Source organism: Dendropsophus ebraccatus, chromosome 3 (assembly GCF_027789765.1).
Source record: "Dendropsophus ebraccatus isolate aDenEbr1 chromosome 3, aDenEbr1.pat, whole genome shotgun sequence".
In the NCBI taxonomy this organism is placed as follows: Eukaryota; Metazoa; Chordata; class Amphibia; order Anura; family Hylidae; genus Dendropsophus; species Dendropsophus ebraccatus.
The window spans coordinates 168,127,456-168,148,186 of NC_091456.1; the positions used below are offsets into that span (position 1 = coordinate 168,127,456).

The 20,731-nt window shown below is 45.5% G+C and overlaps 1 protein-coding gene and 1 long non-coding RNA gene across 4 annotated transcripts in view; one reads left to right on the top strand and one right to left on the bottom strand.

The window, feature by feature from the left end:
• The window catches only part of WDR70 (WD repeat domain 70), a 143,900-nt gene that overhangs the window by 112,368 nt on the left and 10,801 nt on the right, over positions 1–20,731 (top strand). For all 3 annotated transcript variants that reach the window (XM_069964761.1, XM_069964760.1, XM_069964762.1), the window contains exons 14-16: positions 10,797–10,897; positions 14,114–14,193; positions 18,803–18,919. In XM_069964761.1, coding sequence (XP_069820862.1) covers positions 10,797–10,897; positions 14,114–14,193; positions 18,803–18,919 — 298 coding nt within the window. The remainder of the gene's footprint in view (positions 1–10,796; positions 10,898–14,113; positions 14,194–18,802; positions 18,920–20,731) is intronic.
• Positions 7,548–9,007, bottom strand: LOC138787456 (uncharacterized). The gene is made up of 2 exons (XR_011362380.1): positions 8,689–9,007; positions 7,548–8,028 (listed from the first exon to the last, which is right to left on the bottom strand). It is a non-coding gene; the product is annotated as an uncharacterized lncRNA (long non-coding RNA).

Sequence of the window (20,731 nt, forward strand, 5' to 3'; positions counted from 1 at the left end):
CACCATTTTGCATCCTTATTTACAGGCTGCATCATGTTCCCAAAATGGTTTGTGCACTAAGCCGAAGTCTCTCGTTTCACAAATATTTCTTGCGTTGAAAGGACAAACCGGTCTTCTGTGTCAAAGTCACCTTGGAATGGAAATCTGGAGCTAAGACCTGAGCGTGTCATCATGAGATGACCGTGTGCGATTTACTGACATAGTAAATGAATACACTGCTCGATGATGTGTGGAGTCATCTGTAAAACGGGGATGCACAGGGGTCTGTAGACTTTTAAGGAGCATAAACATTCTCAAACCATCTATACTTTATAGAATTGCTTTTATGATTTTTATTTGCTGTCACTCAACGGGAAACTTCTTGAGGCTCAGTATAGGAAACCTTGAAGATGGAAATCCGTCAGCAGACCAAGCCTCACTCTTGAGATACTTTATCAGTGTAGTCGAGAGCGACTGATTTAGAGTATCATCAGAACATGTCATATTGTAAATTTTTGTTATTTTTTTTACTATCTCTGTTTTAAAATAATCCTGAAATCTCGCAGTTTTCATTTTGACCACTAGGTGTAACTTTCCAGCAGTGTCCTCCTTATGACAGACAGTTATTTAGATTATTATTTAATATAGATCAATTACCAAGTAATGAAGATCGAACTAACTGTAATATATAATGCAGTCCTGTTATTGTGAGCAGCAGCTAATATCCAGAATAACCTCAGTAGACAGCAGCTAGAGAGCCCGGAGCGACTCGCTAAGGTCCTGTAGGTGTCACAGGTATCAGAAGCCATGCTGACTGTATCCTACTGCTGCTGGAGAGTCCATAGAGGCAACATCACTATCCAGGTGGTCCCACAGAGGATCAATTGGGTTCAGGTCTGGTGATTTAGAGGATAGGGTACTACTTGGAATTCTTGGTCATGCTCTTCCTGTCAGACATTTCTAGCCATGTGACTCGTTGCATTATGTTGCTGGAAGATCCCATCTGCCCCAGGGGATTAAGTCATTTTGTATGGGCGTATGTGATCTTCATGGATAGATTGATACCTAGACTGGCTGAGAGCCCCTCTGCATGATAAGCCCAGAGTAAGCCACAAGAACATTCCCCCAGACCATAACATTGTCCCTATCTAGCTTGTATTCCTCCAGCAATGGCTGCAGAGCATTTGTTTTCTGATGGTTCTCTTCTGACACTCCAGCGTCTATCCATTCCATGAAGCAGAAAACAAGGTTTATCGGAGAAGACAATCATCAGAGAACACAACCCTTTACCAACCAGCAGAGAAGACAACCCTTTACCAATCATCAGAGAAGACAGCCCTTTACCAATCATGTGTCATGTGTCAACAAGAACTTATATATGCCTATTCACCAACATGACTTCATGTCATGTATCCCACAGATACTGGAGGGCCCATAGAGTAAACATCATCATCGAGGTGGTCCCACAGATGATCAATAGGGTTCAAGTCTGGGGACTTAGGGATTCAGGTTAGTGCTGTGAAGTCTTGGTCATACTCTTCCCACTGTCACTACCATCTTTAGTTCGTCTAGCAGTGGCTGCAAGGTGTTTCTTCTCTTGCAGGTTTCTCGCAGAAAACATGATTGGAGAAGATAACCCTTTACCAATCAGTGGAGAAGACAACCCTTTACCAATCAGTGGAGAAGACAACCCTTTACCAATCATCAGAGAAGACAACCCTTTACCAATCATCAGAGAAGACAACCCTTTACCAACCAGCGGAGAAGACAACCCTTTACCAACCAGCGGAGAAGACAACCCTTTACCAACCAGCAAAGAAAACAACCCTTTACCAATCATCAGATGAAACAGCCCTTTACCAATCAGTGGAGAAGACAACCCTTTACCAACCAGCAGAGAAGACAACCCTTTACCAATCATCAGAGAAGACAGCCCTTTACCAATCAGCGGAGAAGACAACCCTTTGCCAACCAGTGGAGAAGAGAAATCTTTACCAACCAGTGGAGAAGATAACCCTTTACCAATCATCAGAGGAAACAGCCCTTTACCAATCAGTGGAGAAGACAACCCTTTACCAACCAGTAGAGAAGACAACCCTTTACCAATCAGCAGAGAAGACAACCCTTTACCAACCAGTGGAGAAGATAACCCTTTACCAATCATCAGAGGAAACAGCCCTTTACCAATCAGTGGAGAAGACAACCCTTTACCAACCAGTAGAGAAGACAACCCTTTACCAATCATCAGAGAAGACAACCCTTTACCAACCAGCGGAGAAGACAACCCTTTACCAACCAGCGGAGAAGACAACCCTTTACCAACCAGCAGAGAAGACAACCCTTTACCAATCATCAGAGAAAACAGCCCTTTACCAATCAGTGGAGAAGACAACCCTTTACCAACCAGCAGAGAAGACAACCCTTTACCAATCATCAGAGAAGACAGCCCTTTACCAATCAGCGGAGAAGACAACCCTTTGCCAACCAGTGGAGAAGAGAAATCTTTACCAACCAGCAGAGAAGACAACTCTTTACCAATCATGTCAACTTATAAGAACTTATTTATGCCTATTTGCCAACTTGAGTTTAGTCTAGATTTTCTGCCCTCTCACATTATCTTCTCAGACTTACTGGCTACCTCCTCATGTTGATGTGATGACTCCCATGCTATTTTTATTAAATCGTAGCCCCCTATCCTTCAGTTGGGCATGGGAGAGAAAGAGAACAAGCCAAAAAAAAGTGAAATGATAATGCTTAGAAGATTAAATATCCTCTCATTATTACTCTTTATTCCCTTTTCCTCAGATATTCCTATAAATGATTATGCCTTAGTTCCCCGAATAATAAATCTTTCCATATTTGAGAATTTTTTTCAACTTAATGTTCCCATGCTTCTAATGTGGGGGGATTTAAATAAATCCAGGCTTTAAGTACAGTATATTCATCTTTGCCAGAAATATCAATATTTGTCATGCCACGATTCAGGAGTTCTGTAGCATAGCCGAATATGATACTTGCCCCCGTATACGGGATGTCCCTTTGCCATTTGTTCCCTGTCAATTTCACCCCCCCCCCCCCCCATTTTTTGGATTTGGGGACACGCTTACAGTGGATGTTACTGATACAATCTATCTCCTGGTCTCACCTGACGCTGTAAAGCTGTGCAGATCACTTTATTGCAGCCTCTTCCTTATCATTACAGATAGAACAAGAAGTCTCCGCTTAGTTTTGGACCCAGTGGTGAGGATGAAAACTGCAGAATTTCAGGATTTCATTCATTCTAAGGGTCAAAGGGGTAGTGACTCTCCTTAAGGAGAGCTCGTCATAAAGACGTGTGGAGACTTACAGACCATTGCTGCTCCACTGAGAATTCTGGGAAGAAAGGATATGCAAAGTAGCTCTCACACCTCTTAAGCAAAAAGATGTCCCTTCAAGTCAAGTCTCGCTCAGTCTCTTTGCTTAAGAGGTGTGAGAGCTACTTTGCATATCCATTCATTCTAAGGGAATTTTTTAAAATATTGTAAAACACATATAATCCGTGTGTATATATATATATATATATATATATATATATATATATATATATATATATATAGTGAAAAAGATAATGAGCAGCACTGCCGTGGGATTGCAGGTGCCTGCGGTCCAAGTCCTGACCAAGGACCGATTTAAATATCAGCAGAAAGTCCGCGGCACACAATAGTATCGGTGAAAATTAAACGTGGTTTATTTCATAGTGCATAGGGCGACTGGATTGCTGCACTATGAAATAAACCACGTTTAATTTTCACCGATACTATTGTGTGCCGCGGACTTTCTGCTGATATATATATATTACATATACAGCATGTCCCATGGAAGTAGAGACGGAGCAGCAGCTGTATAACATCCCAAGATAATAATTTGTCTTCTGGACACTCTCCCGTCCACTTTGCAGAGCCCTCATTGATCCCTCTCTGGTATAATTCATATTATGACGCACGTGATCCCTGCACATTGTGATGGATCCTCCTTTCCCCCATAGTTAGTGGCTGCAGTACGTTGGGTTTCAGTTATTCTTGGCCTAGTGAATAGTTTCCATGTGTTATATATTATCTAGGAGCAGTAGCGCTCTTCGGCTTGTCTCGGCTGATGAGATGAAATAGACATCATCCCTGCACCCCCCTCCGCACATTGAGTAATGAGCGTGCAGCACAGCAGCCTGCGGTCCTGAGGAATGTTTAGTCCTGGAGTACAGGAGAGCGGCTACGGAGATCACCACCATCTATACTTCTTACTGCAACCTACTGTATGGAAAGCTCTTGTGGGGAGAGAAATTGTGCAGAAGCTGTGTAAAGGCAAGAACCTATGGGGAGACATGTTTATTTAAGGGTATAAACCCACACACCGTATATGCAGCAGATATGCAACAAATACGCAGCAGATTTGTTGGTACAGATTTGATGCTGTGTTGAGTTATTTAGATCTAATCTGCTGCGATTTTGCTGCGATTTTGCTGCGAGTTTGCTGCGAGTTTGCTGCGTATCGCAGCAGTAAACACGCTGCATATACGGTGTGTGGGTTTATACCCTAAAGGGGACCGTTTACACAGGTGCGGGGCTTGTTACATCAGTCCTGGTCATGTGATGGACACACAGGTACGGGGCTCATCACATCTGTCCTGGTCATGTGATGGACACACAGGTGCGGGGCTCGTTACATCAGTCTTGGTCATGTGATGGACACACAGGTACAGGGCTCATCACATCTGTCCCGGTCATGTGATGGACACACAGGTACAGGGCTCATCACATCTGTCCCGGTCATGTGATGGACACACAGGTGCGGGGCTCGTTACATCAGTCCTGGTCATGTGATGGACACACAAAAGCTGGGCTTGTTACATCAGTCCTGGTCACGTGATGGACACACAGGTGCGGGGCTCGTTACATCATTGCTGGTCATGTGATGGACACACAGGTGCAGGGCTCGTTACATCAGTCCTGGTCATGTGATGGACACACAGGTGCGAGGCTCATTACATCAGTCCTGGTCATGTGATGGAAAGAGCTGCACTGCCATTAACAACCTGTAGACAAGTGTGGCGCTGTGGCTAATAGAGTAATATTTCTGTAGTTTTCTAGAGCAGAGTCAGTTCTGCGTCACCTCGGCTCTAAGAATAAAATGAAGATACCTCATATTAATAGACAAGACTCTCAAAGGTTTCTTCTCTGGAAAGTCATAACCCAAACAAATTCCCTCATGTGAGCCATGGCTGTGTCAGCTCCCTGTCATGGTGCTGTATACGTTATGTGTCACAACGCAGTGACGACTCACATCAGCAGAGACAATGACCTGCATTCAGCGCCACTGCCGCCTGCGTCCCGGACAGCTGTTTACTTATATTCCATTAGCTCTGGCTCGTCAAAGGGAATAGCTGAGTCCTTGCACAAATAGTAGATGTGACCTTGACCATATAGGAAATTATCATGTTTTCATGCTATGCCGAATAGAATTGACACAGCGCCTTTGCTTCTTTAACCCTTAAAGGTTTTTGTAGGATCTGATGACGAGTAACTTGATATAGTAACATTGAGGATCTTAGGCTCTCCTTTCAGAGTATGTGTGCTGCAGGTAGGGCACAATTTCCATATTTAACCTACGGTTCACCGACACTTACGGGTTCGGGTCAGTAGTTATAATTGTGGCCTGGAGCTAGGACTTGACTGGTTCCTTGCGTTTGCTGCTCACTTGTGAATTTTCAGTGCTGACAACTTGGTTTAGATTATAATTTACACAGTGTTTCCCAGTCTGTGGCGCACCAGCAGTTGTGATACTACAACTCCCATCATGCCTGTCCAGGAACAATAGGAATTGTAGTATTGCAATAGCTGGAGAGGTGCAGTAGTAGGATCTATGTTTTGTACTCTGCCAAATGTTATGCTTTCTTATGTCGCACCATCAGAGATATATACCATAATGGCATAATGCCGCTCCTTGAATCATGCTACACTGCTGCTTATCTAAGTGAATGGCTACGAACCGTGACCAGAAATCATGGTCGGGACCATTGCCTTACACCCAGAGTGACCCATGTTACGGCCAAGGTCATTCTGTAGCCCTAGCCTAATAGGTTGTGGGGGTTTGTGCATTTTGGAATCTGTAGATTTGCAGTGTTTATCTTGTATTGAGCCCTGCAAAATTTTCTGTTGGATGTGATCAAATTAAGGCTAGGGTTATAAGACAAGATCAAGATAAGCTTAGGGCTACAAGATAAGACCAAGATAAGGCTAGGGCTACAAGATAAAATCAAGATAAAGGCCCTATTCCACGGAAAGATTATTGGCCGATGTCGGCCACAACGGACAATAATTGTCCCGTGGAATAGAGTGCAACGATCAGCCGACATCAATCATGACGGCTGATCGTTGCAGTTGCTTGTTTTTCAACATGTTGAAAAACAAGCCACTGATACAGCAACGATCTTTTGCCGTCGCTCTGTTGAATAGGAGCATCAGCAGCAGATGCTGCTGTATCCTATGGGCTGCCTGGACGATCAGCGATCACCCAGGCAGCCCCCCTGCAGCTCCCCGCTGCCCCTCCCGCACTTACCCGCTCGCTGCAGCCGCGTTGAATAGCAGATTAAGGTAAGGCAAGGGCTACAAGATAAGGCAAGGGCTATTACACCAACAGATTATCTGACAGATTTTTGTGAGCCAAAGCCTGGAGTGGATTTGAAAAGAAAAGGGATCTCAGTCTTTCCTTTATGACCTGTTCTCTGTTTATAGTCCATTCCTGGCTTTGGCTCAGAAAAATCTGTCAGATAATCTGTTGGTGTAATAGTACCCTAAAGGTCCTTTTAAATTGATTTGTTGCCAACGGGTGGCCACAAACGAGCAGTATCGGCGCACATTCGCAGTGCATTTGCACAGCATGACAAACTGATTGGCCAGGCTGCATTAACAATCCATGTATCAATTGTGCAGCCGTGGAAACAGACAGCACAGATATATATTAATCTGTGTTGCCAGTTTGCCGATCACACAGCAATGCATACTTACCTTGTGCGCTCTCTTATGATCCGGCATCCTGCTCTCCGGCTCTCTCATCCAGCTGTTGTGTCTTTGGCTCCGCCTCCTGCTGTCAGTCATTCTGGGGAAGGCATGATTGAAGACACAGCAGCTGGATGAGAGAGTTGGAGAATAGGATGCTGGATCACTACAGCAGCAGCGGGCTAGGTAAGTATGCACTGCTGTGTGATCTGGAAACTGAAAGCATGGTTATATGTACATCTGTGCTGTCCATTTGTCTTTATTGTTATTGGCTTCATGTCCCATTTATATGTATACACATGCTATAAAGACACGATCAACCAAGGTTTGGGCATATTCCCTCTCCTCAGCTGATCGCTGTCATATTTACACTGGTTGATTATCAGCTGCAGGAGCTGCCGATAATTGGCACGTGTGAAAGGCCTTTAAGATAAGGCTAGGGCTACAGGATAAAATTAAGATAAGGCTAGGGCTACAAGATAAAGCTAAGCTATAAGGTAAGATAAGACGACATGACTCCACAACTCCACCACTCCATCTTGAATTAATTTTTTAGTAATTGCTGGTTATGGTCACAACGCAACCCTATTGAGTGTTGGAGTCGTACGACATAGTGGTTAACTTTGCCACCTATTCCTAGCTTTAGTTTTAACTTTTGGAATGAAGATAAAATGTTTCCATTCCCTGACAGAAAGCAGAGATCTTAAACATAGTGACTTTTTCTTTTTCAATGATGAAGCATCAGACTGGGCATCCTTATAGCATATGGCCTTTGAACAGAATGTAAATGAGCCTGTTCCCCTGTAGGATCCCGGCTGGTAGATACCGCGGCTGTCAGGGCGGCTGTAATGACACGGGCCGGCCGCTGCCTGCTGTCAGCATGTTGTTTGCACGCTCACCATCTCCACAGCTGACAGGTCTCTTGTCTCCTCTCTGTGGTCGCTCAAGTGCAGCAGATGAGACGCACAATTCAAGCAACACGTCCCAGAGCAGCAGGGCAGATATGAAGCCTGGCGTTCTATGAAAGAAAAGAATTGTTTTTACTATCACCCAAAAATAGCTTCCATTTTATACATTTCTTTTTTTTATTATTTTAGTAGCAGGCTGCACGTAGCCTAGACTCTAGAAACGTTTTGAGTATTACTGATGCTTGTTAAAGGAGCTGCTAAAGCACTGTTGCCGTATAATGGTTCGGTTCTTAAGTGTTTGCTATCAGCAGGTTAGATTAAGCTAACCCCCTGATAACCCCCTTCGCCGCCGTTCCCGTGCTGTTATCAGTGTAATCCTCGGTCCGGAGCACCGTTAGGAGCACTGGCCTACCCCCAGAGCATGAGCCCGCCTGCTCCATTGATTATGATTAAAAGGAGTGGGACGGCTCATGCTCTGGGGACATGGCACTGCTCCTAAAAATGCTCCGGACCAAGGATTACTCTGCTAACAGCATAGGAATGACTAGATTTGTCTAACCTGCTGATAGTTCCTCTTTAAAGGGGTTATCCAGGCTTACAAAAACATGGCTGATTTCTTCCAGAAAAAGTGCCACTCCTACCCTCAAGTTGGGTGCAGTTTTGCAGCTCAGTTCATGGGGTGGGGTCTTCACTAAAGATAATGGCATCTGTAGTTCCCTCAGGGACCTGCCTGATGGGTGCAAAAGGGAAACCAGACACAAGCAGGTTACCTAAAGTTTAGCATGTCTTCTCCTAGGGTTACAGGGGCTGGTCCTTCTTTTCCTCTTAGCTCTACACATTTCTCCATGAGACAGGCTGTTAACTGATAAAACAGGAAAAGACATCCACTTATCTCACTGGTACTGCAATTCCCATTGGTGGGGTGCAGCTCTGAAGAACTGTGACTTGGAAAGCATGCGGCACTAGGCCTGGCCTGAAGCCCTTCTGGTCCCAGTGTGCGGCTATGAAACCCTGGAATTCTTCTTTTCTCTGTCCTTTCCTTGGTGTCTTGGATGAAATTCTTAGAAGAAGCTGACCATACCCCCAAGCTGCCTAGAGAGGCTCGACTCTTAAGCACTCCCTGTCAGGTGGAGAGGCTGCACTAAAGTGACATATCTTCTGTGAAGTGTTTTCTAGTCCATTTTCATCCAGGTCTCAGTTTAGATAATTTTTTTTTGCTTTCACCCCCTTTCCACCAACATGCGGATTAGTCCTGCCGAAAATAGAAGGTTTACTTAACACATATGTAAAATTAAAGGGGGGCCCTAAACCATGTCACATATATGTTAAACCCTTTCAGCAGTTGGGGTCAGGCCCTATCCGATCATTAGGACACGCCAAGAGAAGTGCAAAACTCTTGTGTTTTTCTCCTCTTATTGCTCCATTGTCTAACTACACTATATAGAGTCCGTCTTCTGTAGTGACATGGGGGGGGGGGGGGGGGTGGAGATTTATCAAACATAGTGTAAAGTGAAACTGGCTCAGTTTCCCCTAGCAACCAATCAGATTCCACCTTTCATTTCCCAAAGAGTCTGTGAGGAATGAAAGGTGGAATCTGATTGGTTGTTAGGGGCAACTGAGCCAGTTTCACTTTGCACCATGTTTGATAAATCTCCCTCATGGTGCCTACATCGAGGCTATAGCTATATACCACATCTATTATGGCCTAGTGCTGGTGCAGATTACCCTTCTCACTTCTTTCGCAGACTCCATAAAATGCAGTATAGAAAGAGGTAGAACCCTCCCCGGCATTGCTCTCATGTCCGTCCATCCGTCATCCTCCGGAGAGAGGGGAGTAATTAGAATTTCTCGGTTAGCAGCAGGAACACGGTCTTCTCTCCTCGGCTCTGGTCCCCTGTGTCTCCAGCGTGTCCGGAACGTGCTGTACCGCGCAGCATAAACTGTCTGCTCTCATGCTATTCACGCTTCTCTGAGTGTTGAGGTTATATCGAGTGCCTGTTATATCCATAGACCCGCTTCTTACTCACCACGTTCCCCAGGTTTCTTAAGAAGTTTTAGAATTTTTATGTGTTTCCCAAAATATTCACCCCCCCCCCCCCCATCCCAAAACTGATACATTCCGAAATCTAGTAAAATGTATTACTTTGTATCCAGTGCCATCCTTTATATGTGTGCAGAGGGTCCTGTGCCCTTATTTATTGATTGGTGTTTGAGAAAAATATTCCACATCCAGTCTAGACAATGCTCTGTGAGCTCTATAGCCTGGACTCCAGACTGATACATTGTACATAGCTAGTCCTGCTCTCAGCTGAGAAGTGATACAATTGTATCCAGTCTAGACAATGCTCTGTGAGCTCTACAGCCTGGACTCCAGACTGATACATTGTACATAGCTAGTCCTGCTCTCAGCTGAGAAGTGATACAATTGTATCCAGTCTAGACAATGCTCTGCGAGCTCTACAGCCTGGACTCCAGACTGATACATTGTACATAGCTAGTCCTGCTCTCAGCTGAGAAGTGATACAATTGTATCCAGTCTAGAAAATGCTCTGTGAGCTCTACAGCCTGGACCCCAGACTGATACATTGTACATAGCTAGTCCTGTTCTCAGCTGAGAAGTGATACAATTGTATCCAGTCTAGACAATGCTCTGTGAGCTATATAGCCTCCTCCCTTCTTAGTGTACCAAAATCAGAAGCTGTGATTCATTTATACTTGGCTCAGCAATGCTCGTGGAACCTTTAATAGCTTATAAATATAAGATAGACGTTGTGGTTGGAGAGCTTCTTTAACCTTCACTGGTGATATTACATGTACAGTAGAACCCCAGAAATATTCCTCATCTCAGAATTTCATTTTTCCCCCTGTTTTCTTGCAGAGCGTTGTTCGATGTTTGTGGCATCCCAAGCTGAATCAGATCATGGTGGGCACCAGTAATGGTTTAGCCAAAGTTTATTATGATCCATTTAGGAGCCAGAGGTAAGAAATATCTCATTTCTGAGGTTGGTTCTGTAGTGTTTGGACCCTCTGATCCTTCTTACACCAATCTTACACCACCTTACACCAGCGTGGCACTGTCTGCAGTTACAGAGGTCAGACATTTCCTGTAGTTCCCGACCAGGTTTGCAGACACTGCAGCAGGGATTGTGTCCCGCACCTCCATACACATGATCTTTCAGGTTTTGGGGCTGTCACTGAGCAATATTGGGTTTCAGCTCCTTCCAAAAGTTTGCTGTTTGGTTCAGGTGTGGAGACCGGCTAGGCCACTGCAGGACTTGGAAATGCTTCATGCTGGAAGACTCAGACACTACCCATCTTCAATGCTCTTACTTCTCCTCTGCGGATAAGCAGCCCCAAAATATGATGCTTCACGATTGGCACTTTGTTCTTAGGGTTGCTTCTTCCTCCTAACATGGCGAGTGGAATTAATATCACAAAGTTGTATTTTGGTCTCATCTGAGACTTGACCTTCTTTCATGCCTCTTCTGGATCATCCAGATGGTCATTGGGGAAACAAACAGTCTGGGAAATGTGCTGGTGTGAGCAGAGGGACCTTGTGTGCCCTGCAGGATATTATCCATGATGGTGGTGTAGTTTGCGACTAACTGTAATCTATGAGACTGTGGTCCCAGCTCTCTTCAGGTCATTGACAAGGTCCTCCCGTGTAGTTCTGGGCTGATTCCTGACCTATATCAGAATTATACTTACCCCAAGAGGTGAAATCTTGCATGAAGCCCCAGACCGAGGAAGATCAACAATCATCTTGTGTTTCTTCCACTTTCTAATAAGTGCCGCAACAGTTGTTGCCTTCTGACCAAGCTGCTTGCTTATTTTCCTATAGCCCATCCCAGCCTTATGCAGATCTACACTTTTGTTCCTGGTCTTTGGTCTTGGCCATGGTGGAGAGGTTGAGTGTGATTTGAGTATGTGTATATTTTATACAGGTAGCAATTTCAAACAGGTGCATTTACTACAGGTAAGGAGTGCAGAGTAGGAGGAGCTTCTTATAGAGAAACTAACAGGTCTGTGAGAGAAAAAATTCTTGCTGGTTGGTCGGTGATCAACTACTTATTTCATGTAATAAAATGTAAAAACTTTATTTAAAAATCATACAATGTGATTTCCTGGAATGTTTTCCTATAGCTTCTGTCTCATAGGTAGATAGGTAGATAGATCATAAATGATAGATAGATAGATAGATCATAGATGATAGATAGATAGATCATAGATAGATAGGAGATAGATAGATAGATTGGCTTGAAAAAAGTCCATATTGTTTGGACAGAAACGTCGCTATTCCTGTTTTGAGTAAATAAAAATTAACCACTTCATCTACGGACGTGCCACTTCAATTTTTGGACTCTATACAGTTATACCTTGGATCAGGTATTTAGAAACAGGCACCCAAGTTCCTTTAGCCATTGTGCTGCGGATTTTTTGTTTTGTAGATAAATAGGTAGATAGATCATAGATAGATAATATATAGATAGATAGATAGATAGATGAGAGATAGATAGATAGATGAGAGATAGATAGATAATTCATAGATAGATAGATAGATAGATAGGAGATAGATAGGAGATAGATAGATAGATAGATAGATAGATAGATATGCAAATTAGTTCATTCACATGTCACATTAGAAGCAGATACCATATGACAGCTATACCATATGGAGAGACTTGTGATTTTCTCTGCATAGCCCTGACCCTCCCAGACAAGGGATAACTCTATAAGTAAATGAGGCGACCTTTACCCCAACAATCACTTAGCTCAGTCACAGAGTCTATGAAAGTGAATGGTCCTGTGGTGACTCATTGATTCTTCTTAGTAATGTTGGATGTTCCTTTCATAGGGTCATGCCCCAGGGTCACAGCGCTGTCATACTGACCAAAAAAATATCAGGGGTGATCTGCAGGGCGGTGGCGGGGCTGCTTTATGACTGTCGGAGCTGCACATCTGCTTTTCCTTTCATAGATGGAGTATGCCTGGATCCTGGAGGAGGCTCAGCGCTCCCGCTTTTATAGCCGTGATCTGTAATAATTTAATGAATATTGTCACTAATTTACCGCCGGTGTCTGTACTGTTACGGCCTTGTGTCTTATATTATTTGCTGTTTTATGGTGCAGTAAAAGGCCTCTTATCCATCTGTAATGACCGTGTGTCACCCACAGAAAGCTGTAAGATTACCCAAACCGCAGGCAGATTCACCAGTCACTCTTAGCTATTCTATAGAGAAATATCCCATATCTACGATAAGACCAGGTGTAATTCATCAGGACAAGTGAATTTCCATCTTTTACTAGCATGGATTACTTGTTTTATACATCCTTAGAACAGTCAGAGTACCAGATCTCCTGCATAAACGTCAATTTAAGAGCTGACTGCAGCCACTAGGGGGAGCTCACAAGCCCATTGCCTTAAAGGGGTACTCCGGCCCGGCCGTATTTTTATGATATGGACGGGGAGGGGGTGGTTATGGATGCTGGAGGTCACTTACCTCCCCGGTTCCAGCGCCGGGTCCCAGATCGCGGAGCCCCGTACGCCCGTCCTGCCACTTCCTGGTCTGAGCTGCTACACGAGACATGACATCTCCAGGCAGCTCAGCCATTCGGTGGCCGTAGCGAAGAATGGCTGAGCTGCCTGGAGACATCACGTCTTGTGCGGCAGCTCAGACCAGGAAGCGGCCGCGGGACGGGGGTGCCCCGATCCGGGACCCGTCGCTGGAATCGGGAAGGTAAGTGGCCTCCGGCATCCGTAATCACCCCCTCCCTGCCCATAGGTTGAATATAAGTCTGAATTTAAAAAGGTTTAAAAAAAAAAAAAAAAGAAGTTTTTACACATAAAAAAAATAGATAATATAATAAAGTCTAATCTACAGTTCACTCCACAAAAAAACTTTGGCTTTAGAATACAAATCACAAAAAACAAGCCTCTGTATGGTTATGGTAACAAAAATAAAATTAGGTAAGGAGGAGAGAAAAAGAAGAAAATTGGCTGTCTCTAAGGGGTCCATGTGTGACCTGTATGCATTAAGCCCCTGAGTGCCCTCTAGAGGTGGCTTCAGGCATGCTGTATTTTATTATTCGTTTAGAGCTTTGTCTCCTATTTTATGATCTTAATCGGCGCACATTTCTCAGTGTATTTAGATTATAAAGTTGTCGTGCACATTTCTAATATTTCTTTTTTACTTAGGGGAGCGAAGTTGTGTGTAGTGAAGACCAAAAGGAAAGCCCGGCAAGCAGAAACACTTACCCAGGATTACATTATTACTCGTAAGTAAATCAAGTGAGGTGTAGAGTCCGGGATATTATATGACTACAGAGGACAAGTTATAGGGTTGCGAATAGACTGTGTAAGGATGACTAGCTTGATGGCTCCACCTAGTGGCAGCTGCAGTCAGGCAGAACTTTATCATATAACTCTATATCTATGTAGGGGTTTTAGAGCTCCCAGATCTCTCATCAGGAGCTTCATCCTTACTACCTGATGATAAAGGGGTGGACATACACGAGGTAGCTGTCCTGAATTCTGAGTCGCAACCCTGGATTGGCTCAGTGTGCATGATTATCAGTAGCTAGAGGGGTCTGGAGCAGGAACAGAGGAGTCAGATAGGGGGGAAAAGAGAGGATTGGAGGATGAGAACAGAAGAATCTGAGATAGAGGGGATTGAAGTAGAGGGATAGAGTAGTCTAGAGTAAGGGGTCTGAAGGATGAGGGCACTGGGGGTCCAGAAGAGACTAGGACAGAGGAGTGTAAAGGGAAGGAAGGACAGAGGAGTGTGGAGGAGGGACGCAAGTGTCAGACTGGGGGGGGGGGGGCAGAAAAGTCCAGAGGGGTGACAGAAGTTTGGAGGAGAGAGGGACAGAAGTCTTGAAGAAGGAGTCTGGGTAAGAGGAGGTACAGGAGTATGAAAGAGGGAAAGAGGAGTCAGACAGTGGGACAGAAAGGACTGGTGGGGAAAGAGGATAAAGGAGTCTGGAGAAGAGGGTTGGCAGAGGAGTCTTGGGGGAGAGAGGATGGAGAAATCTGGAGGAGAAAGAGGACAGAGGAGGAGTCTGGAGGAGAAAGAGGACAGAAGAGAAATCTGGAGGAGAAAGAGGACAGAGGAGGAGTCTGGAGGAGAAAAAGGACAGAGAAGAGTCTGGAGGAGAAAGAGGACAGAGGAGGAGAAAGAGGACAGAGGAGGTGTCTGGAGGAGAAAGAGGACAGAGGAGTCTGGAGGAGAAAGAGGTCAGAGGAGGAGTCTGGAGGAGAAAGAGGTCAGAGGAGGAGTCTGGAGGAGAAAGAGGACAGAGGAGGAGTCTGGAGGAGAAAGAGGACAGAGGAGGTGTCTGGAGGAGAGAGGGGACAGAGAAGGAGTCTGGAGGAGAAAGAGGACAGAGGAGGTGTCTGGAGGAGAGAGAGGACAGAGAAGGAGTCTGGAGGAGAAAAAGGGACAGAGGAGTCTGGAGGAGAGTGGGGCAGAGGAGTCTGGGGGAGAGAGGACAGAAGAGTGGAGGAGGGGGGCAAAGGAGTCTGGAGGAGAGGGGGGACAGAGGAGTCTGGAGGATAGAGGGCAAAGGCATCAGGAGGAGAGAGAGAGAGGGCAGATAAGTCAGAAGGAGAGTGGGGGCAGAGGAGTCTGGAGGAGAGAGAGGGCAGAGGAATCGGGAGGAGAGAGAGAGAGGACAGAGGAGTCAGGAGGAGAGTGGGGGCAGATGAGTCTGGGGCCGGAGGACAGAAGAGTCAGAGGAGTCTGGGGTGAAAAAGAGGATAGATGACTTTGGAGGAGAATGGTGATGTGGGAGTTGGGAGAAGAAAGAGGACAGAGAAGTCTGGATGAGAGGGGGGGGCAGAGTAGTCTAGAGGTGAAAAAGGAAAAGGAGTCTGGAGGGAATGGGGCAGAGGATTCTGGAGGAGAGGGAGGCAGAGGATTCTGGAGAAGAGGGAGGCAGAGGAGTATGGAGGAGAGGGAGGCAGAGGAGTCAGGAGAGAGAGGGTAGAGGAGTGAGGAGGATTTATAGAGATTACTGTCAGCAGACATCTCTCCCTATTTATGTGACATGCACATTCGGCAGGTATGACATACATGTGTTAGGACTATCTGTGGGCCGGAGGAGTGTTATGCTGACAGCTATGTGAAGTGTATGTATGTTATAGCCAGAGATGAGCGAACCTCGAGCATGCTCGAGTCGATCCGAACCCGAACTTTCGGCATTTGATTATCGGTGGCTGCTGAAGTTGGATAAAGCCCTAAGGCTGTGTGGAAATCATGGATATAGTCATTGGCTGTATCCATGTTTTCCAGACAACCAATCAAATAATCAAATACCGAACGTTCGGGTTCGGATTGACTCGAACCCGGTTCGCTCATCTCTAGTTATAGCGCATGTAGCAGGGTGGTGGCACACAGACCTCTCTTTGCCCTTCTCTGTAGAAAACTGATCCATGTCTGCCCTTTCTCCATATTGCCTGTTTTTGTTCCTGATCTACCATCTAAGTAGAACCATGTGGCCGGGGACCCCCCTAAGTCACAGGACCATTAAGCCAAACAGAATCCAGAAGTGTTTGCCGCCCCCAGACCTGGTCTGGACGCACGTGAGACGTGAAGTAGCTGGCGGCACTAAACCCATTACATGGGAATCTAATAATGGTGAAACGCAGAGAACTTCCTGCTGCACAATGTAAAGTTCTCATCTAGAGCCGCATTGTACGTCTATAGGGGGACGGGGGGAAATTACTGCATTTCCTACATTTTTCTTACTCAATTCGATGTCTGACAATAAGGTTAGAAGCGGGCAACCTGAGCCGCCCCATCCGCCTGCCTACCATTGTTTCCCTTTTATTGCAATTTAATACGGCAGGTAAATGGCGGCATGCCACGTCTTGGCAGGATATGATAAATGAAAATTGGCAGATGCTGTGCCCTGACTGTAACACATGCTGGGTCACAGATCAGGATGAAATATATAGCGGAGACCACCCGGCCCTTTCTAGGAAAAGTCAGAACTGGCTGATCCTAAGCTCCATAAAATGTCTGCATTGGAGTTTTATGACTGTATTTGTGCTCTGGATTATTTGTTGGTGTCTATACTTAAAGGGGATGCTTACTTTTTATCACTATCAGTAGCCATATCCCCCAAAAACAGATGGGTATATTTCCATTCATAGGGATATCATGGCCACCAGGCTTAATAGCATGTAGGCAAAGTATCACAGGGGCTATGGGAGCGTCCAGTGAGTGACAGAGATGGGCAGCTGGTTATTGAGAAATAATTCTGGAGATATATTATCATTATTTTTATAATTAGATTTATGGCAGACATATTTGCCTAATCTTCCAGACCTTCCAGGGGACTCCTAAAATCAGATGAACATTCCCCAGACTCCTGGAGGAGCACGTCATATAGTGACAATGTGCATAGGGAATAAATAAAACTATTTCCCTATGTATGGTCTCACAGGCAGGGTCTTCTCTTCCTCTATAAGCCCTCGCAGATCTAGTCCTATTTCTCTTTAAAATCCCTCGCAGGCAGGGTCCTCTCTCCCTATGTAATCCCTCACAGGCAGGGTCCTCTCTCCCTATGTAAGCCCTCACAGGCAGGGTCCTCTCTCCCTATGTAAGCCCTCACAGGCAGGGTCCTCTCTCCCTATGTAATCCGTCGCAGGCAGGGTCCTCTCTCCCTATGTAAACCCTCACAGGCACGGTCCTCTCTCCCTATTTAATCCCTCACAGGCAGGGTCCTCTCTCCCTATGTAAGCCCTTGCAGGCAGGGTCCTCTCTCCCTATGTAAGCCCTCAAAGACAGGGTCTTCTCTCCCTATGTAACTCCTTGCAGGCAGGGTCCTCTCTCTCTCTCTCTCTCTCTCTCTCTCTATGTAAGCCCTCACAGGCAGGGTCCTCTCTCTATGTAAGCCCTTGTAGTCAGGGTCCTCTCTCCCTATGTAAGCCCTCGCAGGCAGGGTCTTGTCATTCTATGTAAGCCCTCACGGGCAGGTTTCTCTCCCTATGTAAGTCCTTCTATGCAGGGTCCTCTCTTTATGTAATCCCTTGTAGTCAGGGTCCTCTCTCCCTATGTAAGCCCTCGCAGGCAGGGTCCTGTCATTCTATGTTAGCCCTCGCAGGCAGGGTCTTGTCATTCTATGTAAGCCCTCGCAGGCAGGGTCCTGTCATTCTATGTAAGCCCTCACGGGCAGGTTTCTCTCCCTATGTAAGTCCTTCCAGGCAGGGTCCTCTCTCTATGTAATCCCTTGCAGGCAGGGTCCTCTCTCCCTATGTAAGGCCTCGCAGGCAGGGTCCTCTCTCTCCCTATGTAATCCCTTGCAGGCAGGGTCCTCTCTCTATGTAATCCCTTGCAGGCAGGGTCCTCTCTCTCCCTATGTAAGGCCTTGCAGGCAGGGTCCTCTCTCTATGTAATCCCTTGCAGGCAGGGTCCTCTCTCCCTATGTAAGCCCTCGCAGGCAGGGTCCTCTCTCTCCCTATGTAAGCCCTCGCAGGCAGGGTCCTCTCTCTTCCTATGTAAGCCCTCACAGGCAGGGTCCTCTCTCTTCCTATGTAAGCCCTTGCAGGCAGGGTCCTCTCTTTTCTAGTTGATTCCTGGTGGCGGAGGGACTCTGTATCTCCTCAGTTTGCTGACACACTGCTCTTCGCTCCTCCACTCCTGACAGGCTGATATAGAGCAGTTTTTGGCTGGGGAAATCCTTCCCGAGTAAGATGATTTGGGGAAATCCAGCTAGATTTGGCAGGATAGCAGTGTTACAGTAGGTGAATGTAAGTCACGTCTCACTGCCGTTCCACCATGTTCTCGGGAATACATCTCCTGCTCCATCGCCGACGTTCTGTATACAAATACGGGGAGATTGTTTCCAGTTGTAACTAAATTTTCGTCTTTCTCTCCCATAGCTCATGCGCTTCCCATGTTCCGAGAACCTCGCCAGAGGAGTACGAGGAAACAGCTCGAGAAGGATCGCCTGGACCCCATGAAGTCACACAAACCGGAGCCCCCTGTGGCCGGGCCAGGTAATGTCATCAGTCACACCATCTCCCGCCTCTATAAAACATTTGATTACACTTTTTGGGATGAATTTTTGATTTAAAAAAAAAAATTGAATATAGAGATATATTCATTTTTTTTAACCCATAACATATTTTAAGCCCCCCCCCCATTTTTTCAGTATGCAGCTGAGATGCTTTGTACGTCCATGGAAATGTGCATGGTGCATCCTGGACATAGCAAGACAAAGGGTTCTTCTAACAAGGATCCTTTGTGTGGTTTTATTGCTGGAGGCTACAAGGGCTGAAATGACCATTACAAGTAGCCGGAAATGGCAACACACAAGGAAAAGTTTTCCTCTGGCCGTGGTCAACGCTGTGTACAGACCTTAAGTATAGCAACCAACTCTGCTGCCTCTAGTTTTTATGAATAGTGATGATGAAGAATGCCCATCACTGGTGAGTAATTTAGTGTTTGTGATGCTACATGACTCACTATGAGGACCTTCCGTAAAGAGCAAGAAAAAAAAATGGAATTCTACGAATGTGTCAGGTGGCTAATAATTCCACTAAACACAGTGATGTCACAGTACAGGGATAATACACACAGTGATGTCACAGTACAGGGATAATACACACAGTGATGTCACAGTACAGAGATAATACAGTGATGTCACAGTACAGGGATAATACACACAGTGATGTCACAGTACAGGGATAATACACACACTGATGTCAGTACAGGGATAATACACACAGTGATGTCACAGTACAGGGATAATAACCACAGTGATGTCACAGTACAGTGATAATACACACAGTGGTGTCACAGTACAGGGATTATACACAGTGATGTCACAGCACAGGGATAATACACACAGTGATGTCACAGCACAGAGATAATACACACAGTGATGTCACACTACAGGGATAATACACACAGTGATGTCACAGTAAAGGGATAATACACACAGTGATGTCACAGTACAGGGATACTACACACAGTGATGTCACAGTACAGGGGGATAATTCACACAGTGGTGTCACAGTACAGGGATAATACACACAGTGGTGTCACAGTACAGGGATAATACACACAGTGATGTCATAGTACAGGGATAATACGCACAGTGATGTCACAGTACAGGGATAATACACACAGTGATGTCACAGTACAGGGATAATACACACAGTGATGTCACAGTACAGGGATAATACACACAGTGATGTCACGGTACAGGGATAATACACACAGTGATGTCACGGTACAGGGATAATACACACAGTGATGTCACAGTACAGGGATAATACACACAGTGATGTCACAGTACAGGGATAATACACACAGTGATGTCACAGTACAGGGATAATACACACAGTGATGTCACAGTACAGGTATAATACACACAGTGATGTCACAGTACAGGGATAACATGGTGATGTCATAGTACAGAGGTCATACAGTGATTTTGAAGTTATATTCTGGTTCCACATATGACCAGACGCTACTCCTGGACATTGCAGACGTCTCCCATCATTGCTGCCTGTCAGATGGATCTCACCCTATAGCTTGCTCCTTTGCACTTTTTATATCAGATATTTGGACATATTTGCATTGTAGCAGCAGTGATGCTGGTCCTCCTCTCCCTCCCCCTCTCCCTCCCCATCTCCTCCTCATCATCCTATTCTTCTTCTTCAGTGGTCTACGTAACCACATTTTTTGTATCTTTTCCTCATCTTGTCCCTCAAATAAAAAATTGCCCAGCAGCTTGTCAGATTGCAAATACAAAGTAAATGCAGCTTTGACTTACAAATCCCTGTGTGCAGTGTGTTCGCCAT